This window comes from Saccharomycopsis crataegensis (genome assembly GCF_037102585.1).
Source record: "Saccharomycopsis crataegensis DNA, jcf7180000000072, whole genome shotgun sequence".
Classification (NCBI taxonomy): Eukaryota; Fungi; Ascomycota; class Saccharomycetes; order Ascoideales; family Saccharomycopsidaceae; genus Saccharomycopsis; species Saccharomycopsis crataegensis.
This window is the reverse complement of record NW_027043819.1, coordinates 12,333-30,448: the sequence shown is the minus strand read 5'-3', so window position 1 is coordinate 30,448 and position 18,116 is coordinate 12,333. Positions and strand designations below refer to the sequence as shown.

Here is an 18,116-nt window from a genome sequence, read left to right as displayed (position 1 = left end):
AATTCAACAATAAAGTTATTATATTTTTATCTATACCATGTGATAAACCAGGAACCCATCCTGAATCGTGTTCAGAATACCTATTTCATCTTTTTTTTTTTTCTATAATTATGTTAATCATCTCAAGAACATACGAATATCAGTTATTAATTGCCTGCAATTTGAAAGTGCACTTCCCTTTTTGGTCTGTGAAATTATCTTTCCTCTCTAGACCAATCGCCAAGCCATCCAAACTACTCCTGTTAATAGATGAATATATAAGAGATTGTGTAACATATACCACCAGTATCGTTGATTCATTACCTAATCAATTACTTATTAGATCTTTTCTATCTATCTTCTGATCTCTTTCTACCTTATTCCTTATCTTATTCCTTATCTTATAACCACTATTCTATACTTATAATCTATTTAAAAAGGTATTAAACAGCCTATTCCTTATGTATTATTTTAAGACAAAATCAAGTTAATATTACAGATTGCTTTTTACTTTAGAAAATAAGCTTCCGCTCATTAATAAACACTGTCGATGTTGAAGCATTTACCTGAATCTTTTGGGTAATTCCACAAATCCATGCGATCATGAATTATATTGCAATTTCTCAAAACATTATATTGTTTCAGATATATAAACTCATTTATTTTAAACAAGCCATAATCATATCTTAAATGCAATCTCTTCTCTAATTGAAAGTGAGGCTACAGCTGATGAATGGGTGCCGATGTTTGGGTGTCTATTGTTTTTTCTTTGATCTTATTAAGTAAGACGACTACAGAAGAGAGACCCATATTATATAAATACATTGCGCTCGACAGAAGCAGCTATAGAATATCGCTATGCCATTAATTAAGTCAAAGCACCAGAAGCTCATTCTTCAATGCTATCCTTCCGGTCGTGATGTCGACAAGAAACCTAACCTGTCTGAGCTTAGTTACTTGTTGTACTATGTTTCTACACGTCGTGTCAAACTTGAAAAAGTTGGTACCTTTCTAGAAAAGAAAACATTTGCCGACTTACACCATTTTTCACACTATGGAAACGTTCAGGTGTCTCTTCTCATTCTTAAGAACTTAATTGAGAAGTGCTCCGAAAATTTGAATGTGTTCGCTGGTAATTGTGTCAATATCTTTCACCAAACTTTACTCTCTAAGGATTTGATTCTCACCCAAACAACCCTCAAAGTTTTCAAAGTGTTTTGTAATCATTTAGATGAAAACTTATTTGTGGGGGATCGTGAATTGATCACTAAGTTTATCGACACTAGCGAATTGTTTTTGGACTTGGCCAATTCCAAACTCGCCAATTCTGCGGAAAACAATCAGTGGAAGATCATTGCCATCAAGGCTGCAAAATATCTTAGTAATATTGCCGGTTTCAATCTTTCAACTAATGGGAAAAATACTGAGAATGTCGAGCAAATTGTCAACCAGTCTTTGGGATTAATTTTATCCGTTCTACATCAAAATTTCAGCACAGAACAGCTTGAAGAAAGATTAGACAGAGTTGAATCCAAAGCCTACAAGCGCAATGATTTGAGCTTGCTGAAGAGCAGAACTAATGTATCATTCCACGGTTCTATTAGCGGTGCCCGCTCAGTTTTTGATGGCGTTGCCCGTGACAATACTACCGAAGATAACGTGGATTTGGACACTGAATGGTCGGACGCTGATTGTGCCGAAGATGCACTTATTGCCCTTCAGACTTATTTCTCTTCTGCCGTAAGTAGCGAATTGAATATCAGTTTGCGAGCCGTGGATAGTTTTATAAAATCATATGCCAATAATACTGATATGAAAAACTGGACTAATTACCTTATCCAAATTATCGTCAACTATGCCCCTGTTCAACTTAGATTCCTTGTCCTTACCATTCTCATCAACCGCCTTTCAAGAATTAGTGACATTGATGGTGCTGTTAATGTGCCTGATCCAAAACTTCTTCGCTATCAAATAATTCTTGCATATACCATTTCTGGGTTGTTGAATTCTCGTGCTAACATGATTGGTCTCTCAGTACTTGATATTTTGAAAAATTTGTTGGCACTTCAATTAAATGCAGTTGAATGGGAACCATCGCCAACTTGTGTAAAAGATGTTGCGGAAATTCAAAGCCATTATGTGACATGTATTAGTAGTCTATCAAAACATATTTATTATCACGACCAAATCGGAGATATTATTGAAGAAATCTTCATCAAAATCAATGACACTTTTGCTTCACATGAAAATGTCAACCAACGCCAAATATCAATCCTCTTTGAAAATATTGATGAAATTTTAGATAGCGGTATTTCAAAGTCTTCTAGCCAACAAACTGAGGGAAACGATAAAGTCGATGGGATTGAAACCTACATGGGTGAAAATATCAATTCTATTCCGTCTTCAGTCGCTGCTGCCAGCAACCTATTATATCCTATGATTAAGCAGAAAGCAAGCGTATACATTACTGCATGGTTAAAATTTTCCATGTATCTTAATGGCAGCGAAATTGTTGAGTCTGAGATCTTTGAGAAATATTATCGTGTTTTAATCAAATTACTAGTGATCGAACTTGGGGGTCACGATGAAGCTGAAAATTTTGTGAGAGCTCTTGGTCATGCGAATGCTGATGATTTCAATAATAATTATCACTCATTAAGTAACCAAATAAGGAAGCTACAAGTTTTCAAGAGTGAAAGGCCAAATTATGATAATTTAATTCTTGATCTGTTGCGCTCCAATTTCCTCGACGAACTTCTCAAGAATTTTGATAAAATATTGGTATCAGTTGATAATGAGAATTTATGTAAATATATTCTAATCGTGAAAGTGTTGGTTCTTGAGATTTTTGGTATTAATTTCATTTACAATATATTACGCCACTTCCTTAATTGGCAAACCAGTGATTTTGATGACGACAAAGCAAAACTAAGAGATTCATTCGCTTATAGTTTGCTTTTAAAATCAGGTCAATACCTTTATTTGAAGTTCCAGAAGAATGCTAACACCGTTGATGAGCAATCACCAAATCCATTCGATGAGTTAATTGAAGAGGTCTCTAAAAAAATTAAGGCTCGTCTCAGCAATGATCTCTGGCATAAGAAAATTCCTGTTTTTATTAGATCATCAACTGCTACTTCTGACCTTTTTTTCACTGAGGATTCTCTTATGAACTTCTTTGATCTGGATGAGATTACTCATAGATGGATAGTCGATGTATTCAACGGACAGCATCCATCATTTTTACCACCAGAAGACGGACATCAAAATAATTTTACACATGAAAAGATTCTAGAAAACGCTAGTGTTTTATCTGCATCGCGCCTTGCAGCCAATTTGACAATACCTGGAAACACAACTCTTTTATCTTCTAGTGGGTTCACATCTTTCAATAACTTAAAATCTACTAACACAGGAACGATGTTCAAGGTCAATGATTTGAAGAGTGTGGTCAGCAAAAGTAATTTACTTGATTCATCTCCACAAAATAAACTAGAAGAAGTTGATATTCAAAAAATCCAAGATGGGCTACATAAGATGCTTGATGGTTTGTGCTTCAATAATGAGCTGGCTTCTTCCACAAAGTTGAATCTTCTTGTGTGATGTTGTAGTAGCTAATGAATATTATATTCATTCACTAAATCTTTTTTGCCATTCTTAGTTTTGTCGTTTCTTGCTATTTTTATTGTTAGAATTATTATTAATATGGCTATATTCTTGGAAAGATTATCTTTTTTTTTTTGATTCTTCCTTTCAATAAATTATCCATTTACAAACATTTGACCACATAAAGCTGAGCTCTTGATCCAACCAATTGGCTCAAGCTATTTTATTTTTCATTTTTATTACCCGACCCATAATGATATTTTGATATCCGGGTAATGTAAATGGGGAAAATTTTTTGATAATGAAAAATATTCATTAAGAGAGGGAGAGAGTGCTTGAAGATATGGACAGATCAGTAAATAAATTAGTATTAGGGTAATAATGACCGTCGAAGAATTAAGTATCGAGGACGTTGTTATCGACCTTAACGAGGTTGACTTCTCTGATATTGAAGATAAATACCGTGTTGACGCCGACTCCGGTATCGAAGAATATGTGGTCGTTGACGGGGCTCCAATTGCTCCTGAATCAAAGGTCCCGATGTTGAAAAAGGTGTTGACAAAATTGTTCACTAATGTGAAGGCTCGTTTGACTTCTGGTGAAGATGTCGATGCTTTCCATATGCCAATTGAAAATGGTAAAACTACTGGCTACATGTTTGTGCAATTTGCTACAGAAAAAGATGCGGAATTAGCTATCAAATCATTGAACGGTAAGAAATTGGATGCTAAGCACAGATTATTCTTGAATAAGTTATCTGATGTTGAGAAATATGGGGCTGAAGGTGCTGTCAATGATGAAGCTCCAACTCCAAAGGTTCCTGAATTCAAAGAAACTGATTACTTGAAATCATGGTTGCAAGATGAAAGCGTTAGAGATCAATTCATGATCAACTTTGGAGAAAGTCTTGTTGTCAACTGGCAAAAACATAAAAATATCGAACCAGCCATGGAACGCTTGGATTTCAATACCGGGTTCTCTACGTTTTCTCCAAAAGGTTCATACATGTTAACCCTCCACCCTCAAGGTATCCAATCTTGGGGTGGATCACAATTCGAAAACATCAGAAAGTTCTACCACCCAGAAGTTAGATTATTAGATTTCTCTCCAGACGAAAAATATATGGTTTCCTTGAGTCCTGAACCAATCAAATTACCACCTGCGGACCATCCAGCTAGAGCCTCTTTCCCATTTGGTCCAGAAGATGAAGGCCATAAGTTGATCATTTGGGAATTGTCTACAGGTATTCCTGTTAGATCCTTCGCCTTGCCGCCAAACTTGGAACAAAACAAAAAGATTGAATGGCCATTAATCAAGTGGTCTCACGACGGTCAATATTTTGCTAGAAAAGGTCCTGATGCTTTGGCCGTTTATGAATCAAGCTCCATGGCTTTGTTAGAAAAGAAACTTATCAAGATTGAAGGTTTGCAAGAATTCGAATTTGCCCCAGCGGGCGTAAAATTGGCTGCTAATAAGAAGGATGAAGTGTCCTCCGTTATTGCTTACTGGACTCCAGAAACTTCTAACCAAACTGCCAGAGTTACCTTGATGGAACTCCCATCCAAGAAAATTCTTAGAACTCTGAACTTGTTCCAAGTTTCTGACTGTAGATTCCACTGGCAAGATGAGGGTAAATACTTGTGTGTTAAGGTTGATAGACACACCAAGTCCAAGAAGACCATCTTCTCCAATTTGGAGTTCTTCAACCTCGAAGAAAAAGAAATTCCAGTTGAAAAGATCGAGCTTAAGGAAGCTGTGATCAATTTTGCCTGGGAACCAAAGACTGATCGTTTTGTCACCATTTCCCGTTTGGATCAAGGCCCAATCAATTTGGCCATTCCTAAGAATATCATTAACTTCTATGCTCCGGAGACTGATAACAAAAAGGGTAAGAAGAATGCTACTTCTGCTATTAACTTGAAGAAATACAAGAACTTTAAGAGTATTGAAAACAAGCACTCAACCAACTTGAACTGGTCTCCAAAGGGTAGATTCCTTGCAGCTGCTGCTATTGCCTCTTCTAATTCTAAGATTGAATTCTTTGACATGGATTATGATGGTAACACTGTGTTGGCCAGTGATGAAAAATTGAAGAATGAAAACGTTAAGGCATCCCTCAAACAAATTGGTGATGCTGACCACTTTGGTTTGACCAATTTGGAATGGGACCCATCGGGTCGTTACTTGGCTGCCTGGTCCTCTTCATGGCGTCACAAGATTGAAAATGGTTTCAAGATTTATGATTTTGCCGGTCATCCTTTGGTTGTAGAAGGTATTGACAACTTCAAGCAATTTGCCTGGAGACCAAGACCAGCAACCTTATTGACCGGTGGTGACCGTAAAAAGGTCCGCAAAATGTTGCGTGAGTACTCCGCTCAATTCGATGAACAGGATGCCATGGAGGCTAGTGAGGCTACTAAGGAATTGATCTTGAACAGACGTAGATTGTTAGAAGAATGGAGTAATTACAGAGCTTCTGTTGAACGCAAATTGCAACAGTTGAATATCAAGATAGATGTCTCGGAAGAAGTTGAAGATATTATCATTGAAGAAATTAAAGAAGAAATTATTGAAGAAAAGACCGAGATTATTGAATAAAGCTCTCATTCTTAGTAAAGTTTTAATATAATATATCACTTCATTTGTTTATTGTGATTGATGGTTTGTAGAATCCAAATTAAGATTTTATAGACGATATAATAATACGGGTACAACAGGAACAGAAAGGAAGAAAAAAAGAAAAAAAACATACAATAATTCAGCATAAACATTTAAACATTATATCATAACTTAACGTCTCACTTTTAAGATCTTTTTCTTCGGCATTTGCGGGAGTGATGGTGTAGAAGAAGTACTGGTTGTAACTTCGGGTTCTTTAGTATAAACACCTTTCAACTGAGGATGACCCATAAGGAATGGGCTATGTAATGGGACTATATCATTCATTTTGAAGCCCTTCACTCTTGGTACACGTTGTGGTTGGAAATCAGCGGCTTGGAGTTGGGGATCAAAGTTAGGTAATTTCAATTGCTTGACGCTTTGTAAAGTGGTTGGATTTTTCTTGAGGTAAACACCAACTTTTTTTATGAGCACTCTCTTGTTTTTCACCATTGAATTTATGCTTTGGGAATCCTTCTTGATCAATACCCTGACTCTACCAGAATTACCAAAATCTTGTGGATGTGTCTTATCAGGTTCAAGAACAGTCTTCAATCCTAGGCGAATACAAGCATCAGAAATAGTTTTGGCAAGGGGATTTTGAACAGCAAGATCCTTTGGAACCCTTCTCCCTTCTTTTTGTGAGCGATTGATATCGAAGTAACAAGGATAGATTATCTGAAGTGTTTTCATTTCTTCTTGCGAGGTCAACGGAAAGTCAGCTTCGTCAACAGAAACAGGATTACCATCTTGATCAACAAGCATTGGAATACCAGTTCTCCCACCAGAGCTCCCTACATTAACATTATTGTTGCCACTGCTTGGAGGATTTTGCATTGGGATATTTGGGAATAATGGAGGCTCCTCATCATAGTTTGTAGATTTTGTTACTGTTGGTTGGACTTTTGGGGCAATGTGGGTTTTAAGAGATGGGTCAAATTGAGCCAAATCCATGTCCATATTATCGATATCATCGTCGGATATTTCTTCAAGTTTAGGCATCTTTGATTTTATATATTGGAAGTCCACTATCTAAAGGTTGATCTGGTTGAATGTTCACTTTTTCGATTGTTCTTTTTTTTTTCCAATTTTTTGGATGTATAGGGGGTGTGGAGGGTACTACTGCACACCCCCAATGGGTGTATAATAGGAGCCAAAACAGCGGGTCATAAAAAGAAAATGATTTTTATTTTCTATAAGGATTTAAGTGATTTATTGCAAATATAACTGGTTGAAAGAGCATAACTAATATGCAACTTCCCACAGAGGGCGAACTCCTGGATATCCAAGATATTATCCGTAATATTGAAGAGGATTTTCGTTCAGATTTAACAACCCATTTGTACCTGGCGTACTTGATGAAGCTAAACAATAAGTTCGAGCATCCTAAAAAAGAATATACATCATGGCCATTACCATTTCAATTCATCCCTGACCCTAAATCTACATCAATATATATTGATGAGAATAATCCATTCAAAATGCAGCGGATTGCATCTAGGGCTACGGGTACTGAAAATAATAATGAAGATGATGACGTTTGGATTGATAGAAAAAGACCAAAGTTTGATCGTCGATTTAGACGATTCATGACGATTAAATATTTGTCACAATTTGGAAACCCAGAGCAGGTTAGAAGATATACAAAAATACTTGCGAATCTAAGGGAGTTGAATAATCGAGTACCCGAGAACTTGGAAAGTAATAAAATGAAGTATGCTAACGGGCAAAGGATATTGCCAGATGATCGCTCTGAAAATATTGAAAATATGGTACAATTCTATGATAATAGTACCTCAAAGCTTAGTGACACTGAACCTGTGGGATTTTCGAATTCAGGAGATATGGAAAATCAACAGGATGTATCGGATGAGGAGGACGAAGAAGGAGACAATGAAGAAGAGGATGATGAAGAAGAGGATGACGAAGCCTTTGATTACCTGGATATTTCCTCTGAAGGAGAAAAAGAAGGTACTGAGTGTGGCCTTGAATTTGAAGATGGCTCATCACCGCACGCTAATTTGAAGATTGAATTGAATGGTCTTTTTCAACGATTGATCTACTCGAAAATCAGTCTGCACTCAGAAAAGCTTCAAAATCAAGGGGAGTTATCAAAACCTCTTGAAGCCCTTGTTGAGCCTCCTCCGAATCTCTCAGAGCCTCACATGAAAACGTTATTCCATAGGCTTGATGTATTACTTCAGCATATTCTCCTTCAGAGAAAGCAGCTTTGGCCAAAAGGTAGCGAACGTTTTTTTGGTCGGCGTACTAAGCCCATGAACTGGGCGGACATTTTGACTTTTTCTTGTTTGGCAAATGATGATGGCAATATTGCTTATCGTAAAATGTATAGGCGGAATCATGAATTATTTGTTCAGGCGCCCCGAAATTACATTCATCCAAAGCATCAGGCATTTACGGAAAACCATTATGCGTTTAAGGATTGCGGCACACCTAATGAAGAGCGGCTTCACAAAAGACGGAAATTTGAAGATACAAGGGCGCTGTTGGCTAGAGGCCTTTTAGAACATAGTAATTTGCGTCCCCCATGCTTTATGGCTCGTATCCAACGGAGGATGAAATCCTGCAGGTTGATGATTGATCCGATTATTTTAAAAGATCTGAATATCAAAAAGACTTTTCAGCATATAAGACCGCGAAAAAATAACGGTATAGCTAAGAAAAATAAGCCTTTGGAAGCTTCTAGAATTCATAATGGTATTTCCAATGCAAAAGACAGAAATGTCAAAGCTCACGATTATAGCAGAGACATAGAGACTGAAGAGAAATTACAGGGAAAGGTAGAGGAACGCGTAGAGGTAGGAGATGACGAACGGGATTATAATACTGCGCAAGTCGTGATAAAGAAGGAAGAGGATAAAAAAGCTGTTATATGAGAAAGTAAAGTTTTCAATGCAAGACAATCTAGGATAAGCGTTTTTTTTTGTTTTGGTATTTTGGGCTAAATAAACAAATTACAAGGTGATACAGTTTTTGCTGTAATTTATATGCTTACAAGCTCCTAAATAAACATCTCCAAGTAAACAACACTTAATAATTTTTCTTTAAAACAACAGAAATACCCATGTCAATTTTGTTAAACTAGATGATAAATATAAACATAAAAAACCTCCAACTGAAAGCTAACTAGCCCTCGTTACTGAACTTAAATATACGAAGAATAACTAAAAAAAAAAAAATCCCCCAAAACTAAAAAAAAAAAAAAAAAATCATCATCATCATTCACTCATCAATTTTAAGTGTTTATTAGCCTTTCTGATGCTTGAATTGATGATAAACAACCACTTCACAAATTCATGCATGTCATCATCCTCGATGGCCTCACTTAAGCCTGGAAACACTTGACCAGAATAGCCGGTATTTCTTCCAGCAGCATAAATGATATGACGGAACCATTTTCTACCAGTCAAACCTTTGTAGTATAGGAAGTATCGCTCAACAAACTTCAATTTCGAGTTTACTGCTGCAATTTTAGCCATGATTCTACTAAGTTTCCAACGATAAATTGGGTTCCATGGAGAATATCCACGTCGTTCAAGATCATCCAACTCAAATTTCAAATCCACCATACGGGCTTCAATTTTGTAGGATGTCCCAATAAAAGAGTTGATGGAATTATTTGTTAAAGAAATAATCTCTTTCAAAGATTTTTCCTTCATTTTTGCAAGATCACAATAATGTGAATTATCATTCCAGTTATCATAAACCACACCAGAGTCACTGAAGGCTTGCAATAAATCGTCAAACTCTTCGTCGAGGACACTATTTTCAAAAGGCAAGTTCAGTTGACGACAGCAAGTTCCCACAAGAGTCCATTCGTAATTTGTAGGTTCATTCAACCAATGACAAGGTACTTTTTTCACTGTTAATTCAAAGAATTCTTTAATTAGTTCACTGTTTTCAATGGCCCCAAATCTCAAAATTTTATTCTCAACAAGGTCCAAAGTAACCAACCCCAAATATTTAGCCATAGTATTGTGTAATTTAAATCCAGGGTCACCAAACTTATTCATCCAATGATAAGAGTCATAGTTTGAATGATAATGATAAATTGGATCTTTGTTGGCTGGGGTAAAGCCAAGGTCGATAGAAGCGATACCCAAATGCTCCAAGAACACTGTGAAGTCAGAGCCGCTTCCCAAGATAGAGATGAATTTTTTATTCTCATAGAAATGATCAAACAAAGTTTTGTTATAAATTGGGTGTTTAATCTTCTGCGCATTTTCATTAAGAAGCTTATACAATAGTGGAGAGCCTTGCAATTTCAAATGACTGCCACTGGTTCCAACATCGAGGTTCAAGTAGGCAATGACTTTCTTTTGAAGCTCCTTGTGGTATAATTCACCAAATTCCGTTGACCCTATTAAACCGTACTCTTCACCATCCCAGGAAGCAAAACGAATAGTGCGATAGGGTTTCCAGCCAGTCATCTGCAACTCATGCAATGCTCTAATAATTTCCATCATTGTTGCAGACCCAGAGTTTGGATCACCAGCACCACCTTTGATCCATGCATCTCTGTGATTTCCAAGCAAAATGACTTCGTCTTTTAGATGACCTTCAATCTCTCCATAAACATTAAAAATCTTGTTGATTTTATAATCCTGAAGGTTGAACATGTTCAACAGCAAGTCAGGGTTTGGTCCAATATTGTAGTTAACTTCCGAAAGGTCCCCTTCCCAACCATCAAATTTTAAACCATGACCATTCAAAGCTTTCAAGATTGTGACTACTTCTGAATAGCTAATAGGCAAAGAGGGGATACTTGGAATACTGTGATGCGGGTCAACCCTGTGAATATCATCGCCTTTGGAAGGCCAGCCAGGCGTAGTTGGGTCTCCAGGAATTTGGGATAAGAATTGAACAGATCCTCTTTGAATAGCCGATGGGTTTCTTGCTGGACCATTGGGATAAGCGGCATACCCATGGTCGACGGTAATTTCCCCATCATCCGAAGGTTCAGAATAAATTAAAACACCTACGGCTCCAGCGTTTTGAGCAAATCTGACCTTCAAGCCTCTAAAAATTTTACCGTATCTAACAATCACAATTTTACCGGTTATATTGACATTGTTGTCAATTAGCTTCTGGAAATCACCAACCGTACCGTAATTGGCATAAATATATTTAGCAGTGATATTCCCCGAAGCAGAATAGCCATGGAAAGCAGGTATCAATCCAGGACTATTGGTGGTAGGATCCTCATCAAGCTGGTCTTCCTTAAGGGTTGGATGATAAATTATCTCATCGCTGTTGGCATCGATCAACTTTAAAGATGTTTTACTTGGGTAGTTCAAATAAACGTCAAAGTCCTCAGTTTCCACATTACATAACCCAAAGTCTTCAAACTTCTTCTTTTGCCAATTGGCTAGCTCGATGTTTGTTCCTGCTAAATGAGGTGCCTTTGTGAACTCATAGGACCATTTGGCAGCAAGATTGGTGGCAGATAAGACGTTGAGGTAGCGCTCCGATAAGGTTGCTAACGATGGCGGCGATGAGATCAGGGGTTGTTGGTGGTTGGTGTGGTACAAAAGGAGCAAAAGACAAGCACACCCGAGGAATTTTTCCCATGGCCATGATCTCCGGGGCTTTCTGGAAACTTTATCTGCCAATGGCACCAAAAATTGTGATTTTTCTTCCATATTGCCTTGGTTTGATACCGGGGTGGCTCAATTAAAAGCTGGGGGAGGAAAAGTATGTGCTCTTAGTTTTTTTTTTTTTTTTTTTTTTTTTTTTTAAAAAATTTTTTTTTTCCTCATCGTTGACAAAATATTCAGCAGTAGAAGAACATATTCACCAAAATAAGCAGAAGATGAGTGACATTAAACCAGAAGAAGTCAACAAACCACAGGAACTCCCAGTAGTTGCTGCTGAAGAGACTAAAGTGGAAAATGTAAATAAGGAAGTGGAATCAGCACCAACGACAACTGAACAAGAAGACAAACAAACAGAAGAAGACAAAACAGAGGAACCAGTTAGTCCCGAACAAGAGGAGAAAGAGATCCTTAAACAAGTTGAATTCTACTTTTCTGATGCCAATCTCCCAAAGGACAAGTTCTTGTGGCGTACTGTCCAGTCCAATGATGAAGGTTTTGTACCAATTGAAACCATCGCCTTGTTCAACAGAATGAAGAAATATAGACCACTTGAAAAAGTTGTTAATGCCATCCAGAAGTCAGATTTCTTGGTAGTTAGCGAAAATGGTGAGCTGGTTAGACGTAAGGTCCCAATTGTTCCTCCAAATGAAGATGAACAGCGCGATGCCTTTCAAAGATCCATTTATGTCAAAGGGTTCCCAGTTGAAGAAAAGGACTGGCAATATGCTCTTGAAGGTTTCTTCAACACCTTGGGTCAAACGAAACAAGTTAGATTGAGAAAAGATATTGACAGAAAGTTCAAGGGTGATGTTTTTGTTGAATTCTCAACCAAAGAAGAAGCTGACAAAGTGTTGAACATGGAACCAAAACCAAGCTTTGAAGGCCATGAATTGGTCATCATGAGCAAGGGTGCTTTCACCAACTTTAAAGGTGTCGAAAAGAAATTCAAGAATGCCAACAGGGGTAGAGGCAGAGGTAGAGGTAGAGGCAGTGGTAGAGGTGGTAAGAGAGGAGGTTCTTCAAGAGGTATTAACAAGAACGATGACACTAAATGATTTTATTTAAATTGAGTGTTTGCCTGTTTGCATGTATATTGATTGTATTTTTTAACTTTAATCATTGAATGTTTCTATTAATTAATTAACGTGTAGTTTTTGTTTTTTTCCATTACACATTTATATTTGTATATATAAAATAGCATTAATAATATAGTGAAGATAAAGTATACTAAGCCTCATATGATCCAAAATTTTCCTCCCATTCTCCGATCTTATTTCGCAATTGTTCGATCATCTCTAACGACCCATTTTGATTACTCTCAAATAGCGCCTGAAAGTTCTTGATAAATTTTTCCTCTTCTTGGGAATCATCCTCATCTAAAGACGTATTGAGGCTGGTGTTGGCACTATTAGATGTAGAGCTGCCAAAGGCTTTCTGCTGAAAGGTATCTAGTAGTTTCTGATACGATTTCTCCTCTTCAGTCAAATCAACAGAAACATAATAGATAAACTCAGAAATTGCTGTGATTCTTTTTCTCATCTCATGTAAGGATATTTTCGGTGGTGGTATTCTTGGTTCAATAGGCTTATCGGAATTCAACAATATCGAGTTTGATCCATTAGTTCCACCATTAATAGTACTATCCTTATTTGCGCCTTTCGTTGACCTTCTCTGCGTTGACGAGAAGCTTTGGGATGTTGATGATGACTTAGCTTTTTTCTTTCTTGGTGGTTTTAGAGCGGTTGGATTATGAGTTGTACCTCTGGAAGCGCCATGATCATCTGTTTGATCATCCGATCTTCTTTTCAGTGAATGTGGCTCTTGGTCGTTTTTTCTAGGAGAGTGAAAATTTGTGTCTTCATTGTTGTCATTTGGCTCCTCAAATTCATCAAGCTTCTTTTTTTCATCAACTTCATCAGCAATCTCCAGCTTCACCGGCATTTCGTTTAGATTATCAGGACTGCCTTTCCTAGACTTTTTCGTTCTATGTTCTTTTTCTAGACCATCTGCCCCCCCTTGTAACTCCCCTTCGATTTCCTCCCCTGCACTATCATCAGAGCCTGTGCCTTTAGTTTTAAATTCTTTAGCCGATTCCCGTAAAACCTTCGCCAATAATCCATCATTCGAGTTCATAGTGGTTCTTCCATGCTTGCTCGTTGGCAGCTTCAAATCAAGCTCCAAATTTTCGGCCCCACTAGCTCTGGTGGCTCTAACCGGACGGGGTTTCTTCTTGGTGACTCCATTATTGTTGCCAGTGGCAGTACTATTCAGCTTTTTGGGTTGAACAGGAATATACCTTGAAAATGTCCCATTGCTACCCACCGCAATAGTATGCAAGTCTGGGCGACACCGCTCACACCAATACTTTTCGGGAACTTGTTTATCTTCATAAATAGAAACACAGTAACCATGCTGCCATACATTGCACTTATCGCACTGAATAAACAACCCCAATACTTGCTCATCATTATAATATTTATCGTTTGGATCAAGTCGAAGTTCCTGGTTTCCACAAATACAACGGGTCACTTCTCCATTACTTGAGTCATTCTCATCAAATTCTTCCTCTTCGAATGGTTCTTGTTCCTCGTCAGTTCTCGCGCTACGTCGCGACGATCTTGAAAGCCTACCATAATCCTCTTCATAAGGATCATTGTAACCTGAATATCCTGTCGAACGAGACTTTCGAGCTGACCTTCTGCTGCTGACCATTATATCTGGATGGATAACCACTTATTTTCTCCTATAACTTATGGTAGTTGTGTTTTGCTTTCACAGGAGTGACACAGGAGTGAAAATACAGAAATTTAGGCAAAATGTAAATTTGATCGATATGACACGTGGGAACCATTACTGTGATTTCTACTGGTAGCGGGTATTTTGTTCGGTAGTCACGTGTAAGGGTGAATAATACCAATAAGGATGGAGAGTTATTCCTTATCCTATAATAATACTTATCTTCGCTGATCTCGTATTAGCTATAGCAGTAAGAGATTCAAATAGCTATCACAGTAATTTGTCTCTAGCTATTTGATGAACTCACAACTCAACGAATGGTTCTGGATATAACAACTTGCTATAACACTGACTTATGCATGGGATAAATACATTAAGGTGTGTTATTATTTAGTATAAATAAAATGGGAGAATAATTAATTGATTTTTATGAGTTAACATAATAATGGGTTAAGAATTATTAACAATAAAAAAAAAGGACAACAAAATAAGATGAAAATAGGGTGACTATCATCGTACTATGTACGATAGTACAGATAGATGACACACTAAGGAAACTATACAGTAGTATTATTTAAAAACTGCACAGGGTACAGGAAAAAAAAAAAAAAAAGTGAAAATGGATCTACTTATTAAACATACAGGGAAAAAAAAAAAAAAAAAAACAGCCCAAGCAGCAATTTAAGGCAGTGTTTATCAGCCAATTCATAACATCATAATTCAAGTCGCAACGCAAAATAATCAATCAACATGATAGATCGATTCCAAGTCAAAGGACTCAACCAACTTCTTTTGGTCTTTACATCTGTTGGAAAAAGTTTTATAAAATCCGATACTAATATCCATACCTTTCAACTCTCCCAAAAGCCTTTGCTTTTTATTAAAATTTTCAGTTATCAAGTTATCAAACTTTCGGGAAATTTCCTTAGCAGGGTACTGCAAAACCAAATGACATTCTTTGGAAATTCTCATAGAATTATTGTTAACATAATCAAGATCATTGAGTTGAATTTGCAATTTCTTTGAGTATTTTCTTCTGAACGCATTTGGCATATCAGTCACTAAATAGTAAACCCCCAATGCAACAGCACTTGCCAATGAAAGCCTAACAAAAATCCTTGATGTGAGAACCTTGAACACTGTTGGGTATTGGGTAATTCCCATTAAGAGATTTTTAGTGACCAAGAATTTAGTAGATGAGCCAAGAAACAATAAAGGTAAAGAATTCTTCCAGTTAAACAAATCTTTTGAAGGCAGCAGTAAATTCCTTCCAAGTAAAGAAAAACCACTGAAAGATGGGGTTCTGATACCGAATGTGCTTAATAGGCCATCAAAAGAAGGATCAATAAAATCAAGGAGAGAAACCTCTCGATTAATATTTTTGATGATATGGTGTCTTTTACGTTGAAACATAAAATCCTCTCTGAATACTTTATCCTTTAAGAAACTTTCGTCATGCAAAGCCTCCTGACCAACAAGCTTCATTTTATTGACTCCTTCAATGGTCTTCTTTTTGGCATAAGATTCAGCAACTTCGATACTTTTAAGAATCTCATTAATCATAACCGTCTGGATTTGGTTAGCATATTTATAAATATCACTATTCATCAAAGCAACGTTGTCGGCTAACTGCTCATTCAATTTAGATACTGTTCCGCCTATTCTTTTTTTGCAGAATTGATACACGTCATCATTGATAGCTTCTATCATTGCAGTAACATCCTTATTAATCTTGTCATTCTCGGAAAGCTGTGTGTTATAAAATGGAATCAACTGATCCAATTGTTCTTTAATTTTTAGTTTATCAGCAGCATAAAGGTCTTCATTGTACACAGATAAACCTTCAAGATCAGACAAAATCTTGATGAGAAAGTTTTTAGCCGGTGCTAATTTGGATAAAGCTCTCTTTTCTAACACAAATTTTCTAAGAGAGGACTCTAAGTGATCAAAGTCTGGATCATCATGATGTGGGTTAGCCAGATCATCAACCCCATTATTATCATTACCACCGCTGTCATCCCCAGGGCCATCACCACCAAGAGCACTAGATGAGGAGACAAAATGTACAAAATCTCTTGCGTCTTTGTGTGTTTCTGGGCTTAGAGATTGGACCTGGCTCAAGATTCGCTTCATGCAGCGGTCTTTGTTTTTGATGGAATCAAACTTATTAACCACGATAAAGATAAATTGCTTTTCCTTTGCAGCAGCAGTTATGAATTCCCTGGCGGACAAAGTAAAATGGTTCTCCGCACTAACCACAAAAACTACCAAATCTATTTCTTCTTGCCTTGAAAACACTTCAGTCGTCTGATAAGAGTCCATATTTAGGCCCGGAGCATCAATTAATTTAATATCTATAACACCATTTCTCAATAGCGACCTATTAAGAGGTCGTTTATCATTGACGTAGACCTTCAAAATAGCATATTTATCATAATCACCAACAAGATATTCCAAATCTGACAACTGGAAAACTTCAAAAGTTGATTCGTCCTTTCTATTATACTCCGATCCAATTGGAACAGCATGGACTTCCTCAAGACCATCATTTTCGCGAGAGTCAATAACCTCCGAAAACACACTTGTGCAAGGTTGTTGATCTTCAGGTAATAATTTTTTTCTAAGTAAAGCGTTGCAGAATGTGGATTTTCCTGAGTTCAAGTCTCCGGTGACAAACACCTTGGAAGAAGTATCATCGATTCTTTTTCTGATAGCGAACAAATGCTTGACATTAGATTGGATTTTTTCATCTAATAATTTGGAAATTGCAGCCTGGTCCAAATTTGATACTAGATTGCCACTGTCACCAATCATCTTAATATCTAAGTTCAACACATTAAATGATGCAGCGGATGATAAGCCTCCATTATTACTTTCTGATTTATCACGCTGAATATCCCGATCACCTTGGTTTTCATTCCCTTTCAAGTTTTCCAAAGTTGATTTTCTCATGAGAGCTCTAATGGACTTCGCATCCTTTAATTGGTCATCGCCCAAGTTTCCAGATAAAGGATAAAATATACTTCTTGCACTATTTTCATTCAGTAAGTCCATTAATAATTGAATCGTTGTGCTAATAACTCTATCCAAAGCTAACCGATTGTTGTTGTATTGCAATTGAGACATTTGGGCCTCCATTAATTCGTTGAAATTAGTATTTTGATTTGAGTTTGGCAAGTCGTGAGAGTCGCCTCCAAAGCTCCCCTCATTATAAACCACGCGACTAGGGGATTCGTTATTCAATAAAGTACCACTATTTTCAGAAAATGTGTCCAATATAGTGGCTTCCTTGGATGCTTCACCATTAATCAATGTTATTGCTTCATCGTCCGTGTATTCATCCACTTTCTCTTTACCCTTTGAGTGCCTTTGCGGAGTGGACATGCTGAGTTCGATATTAAATATATTACCGTAAAAATACAGTGGCTATCTTGTAGAGTAATGTGAATCTTTGCAATAATGATAATACCTCCAAAAGAGGCAAACAGAGAAAAAAAAAAAAAAAAAAAAAAAAAAAAA

General features: G+C 37.0%; 8 protein-coding genes across 8 annotated transcripts; 4 read left to right on the top strand and 4 right to left on the bottom strand. All coding sequences in view use genetic code 12, as the record gives it.

The window, feature by feature from the left end:
* Positions 1–837: 837 nt before the first annotated feature.
* Positions 838–3,582, top strand: EFR3 (Efr3p; the record flags this gene model as incomplete). The annotated part of the gene is made up of 1 exon (XM_064993614.1): positions 838–3,582. The coding sequence occupies one exon, from the start codon at positions 838–840 to the stop codon at positions 3,580–3,582; it is 2,745 nt and encodes a 914-aa protein (XP_064849686.1).
* A 384-nt stretch (positions 3,583–3,966) lies between these two features.
* On the top strand, positions 3,967–6,183 carry PRT1 (translation initiation factor eIF3 core subunit b; the record flags this gene model as incomplete). Its single annotated transcript, XM_064993613.1, has 1 exon — positions 3,967–6,183. One exon carries the CDS (start codon positions 3,967–3,969, stop codon positions 6,181–6,183), a length of 2,217 nt encoding a protein of 738 aa, XP_064849685.1.
* Positions 6,184–6,375: 192 nt separating this feature from the next.
* Positions 6,376–7,245, bottom strand: SEC65 (RNA-binding signal recognition particle subunit SEC65; the record flags this gene model as incomplete). The annotated part of the gene is made up of 1 exon (XM_064993612.1): positions 6,376–7,245. One exon carries the CDS (start codon positions 7,243–7,245, stop codon positions 6,376–6,378), a length of 870 nt encoding a protein of 289 aa, XP_064849684.1.
* A 248-nt stretch (positions 7,246–7,493) lies between these two features.
* DASC09_000080 (uncharacterized protein) lies at positions 7,494–9,140 on the top strand (the record flags this gene model as incomplete). The annotated part of the gene is made up of 1 exon (XM_064993611.1): positions 7,494–9,140. The coding sequence occupies one exon, from the start codon at positions 7,494–7,496 to the stop codon at positions 9,138–9,140; it is 1,647 nt and encodes a 548-aa protein (XP_064849683.1).
* A 342-nt stretch (positions 9,141–9,482) lies between these two features.
* DASC09_000070 (M28 family metallopeptidase) lies at positions 9,483–11,906 on the bottom strand (the record flags this gene model as incomplete). The annotated part of the gene is made up of 1 exon (XM_064993610.1): positions 9,483–11,906. The coding sequence occupies one exon, from the start codon at positions 11,904–11,906 to the stop codon at positions 9,483–9,485; it is 2,424 nt and encodes an 807-aa protein (XP_064849682.1).
* Positions 11,907–12,076: 170 nt separating this feature from the next.
* LHP1 (tRNA maturation protein LHP1) lies at positions 12,077–12,916 on the top strand (the record flags this gene model as incomplete). The annotated part of the gene is made up of 1 exon (XM_064993609.1): positions 12,077–12,916. One exon carries the CDS (start codon positions 12,077–12,079, stop codon positions 12,914–12,916), a length of 840 nt encoding a protein of 279 aa, XP_064849681.1.
* Positions 12,917–13,088: 172 nt separating this feature from the next.
* On the bottom strand, positions 13,089–14,573 carry CTI6 (Cti6p; the record flags this gene model as incomplete). Its single annotated transcript, XM_064993608.1, has 1 exon — positions 13,089–14,573. The coding sequence occupies one exon, from the start codon at positions 14,571–14,573 to the stop codon at positions 13,089–13,091; it is 1,485 nt and encodes a 494-aa protein (XP_064849680.1).
* Positions 14,574–15,338: 765 nt separating this feature from the next.
* Positions 15,339–17,981, bottom strand: FZO1 (mitofusin; the record flags this gene model as incomplete). Its single annotated transcript, XM_064993607.1, has 1 exon — positions 15,339–17,981. The coding sequence occupies one exon, from the start codon at positions 17,979–17,981 to the stop codon at positions 15,339–15,341; it is 2,643 nt and encodes an 880-aa protein (XP_064849679.1).
* Positions 17,982–18,116: the final 135 nt, after the last annotated feature.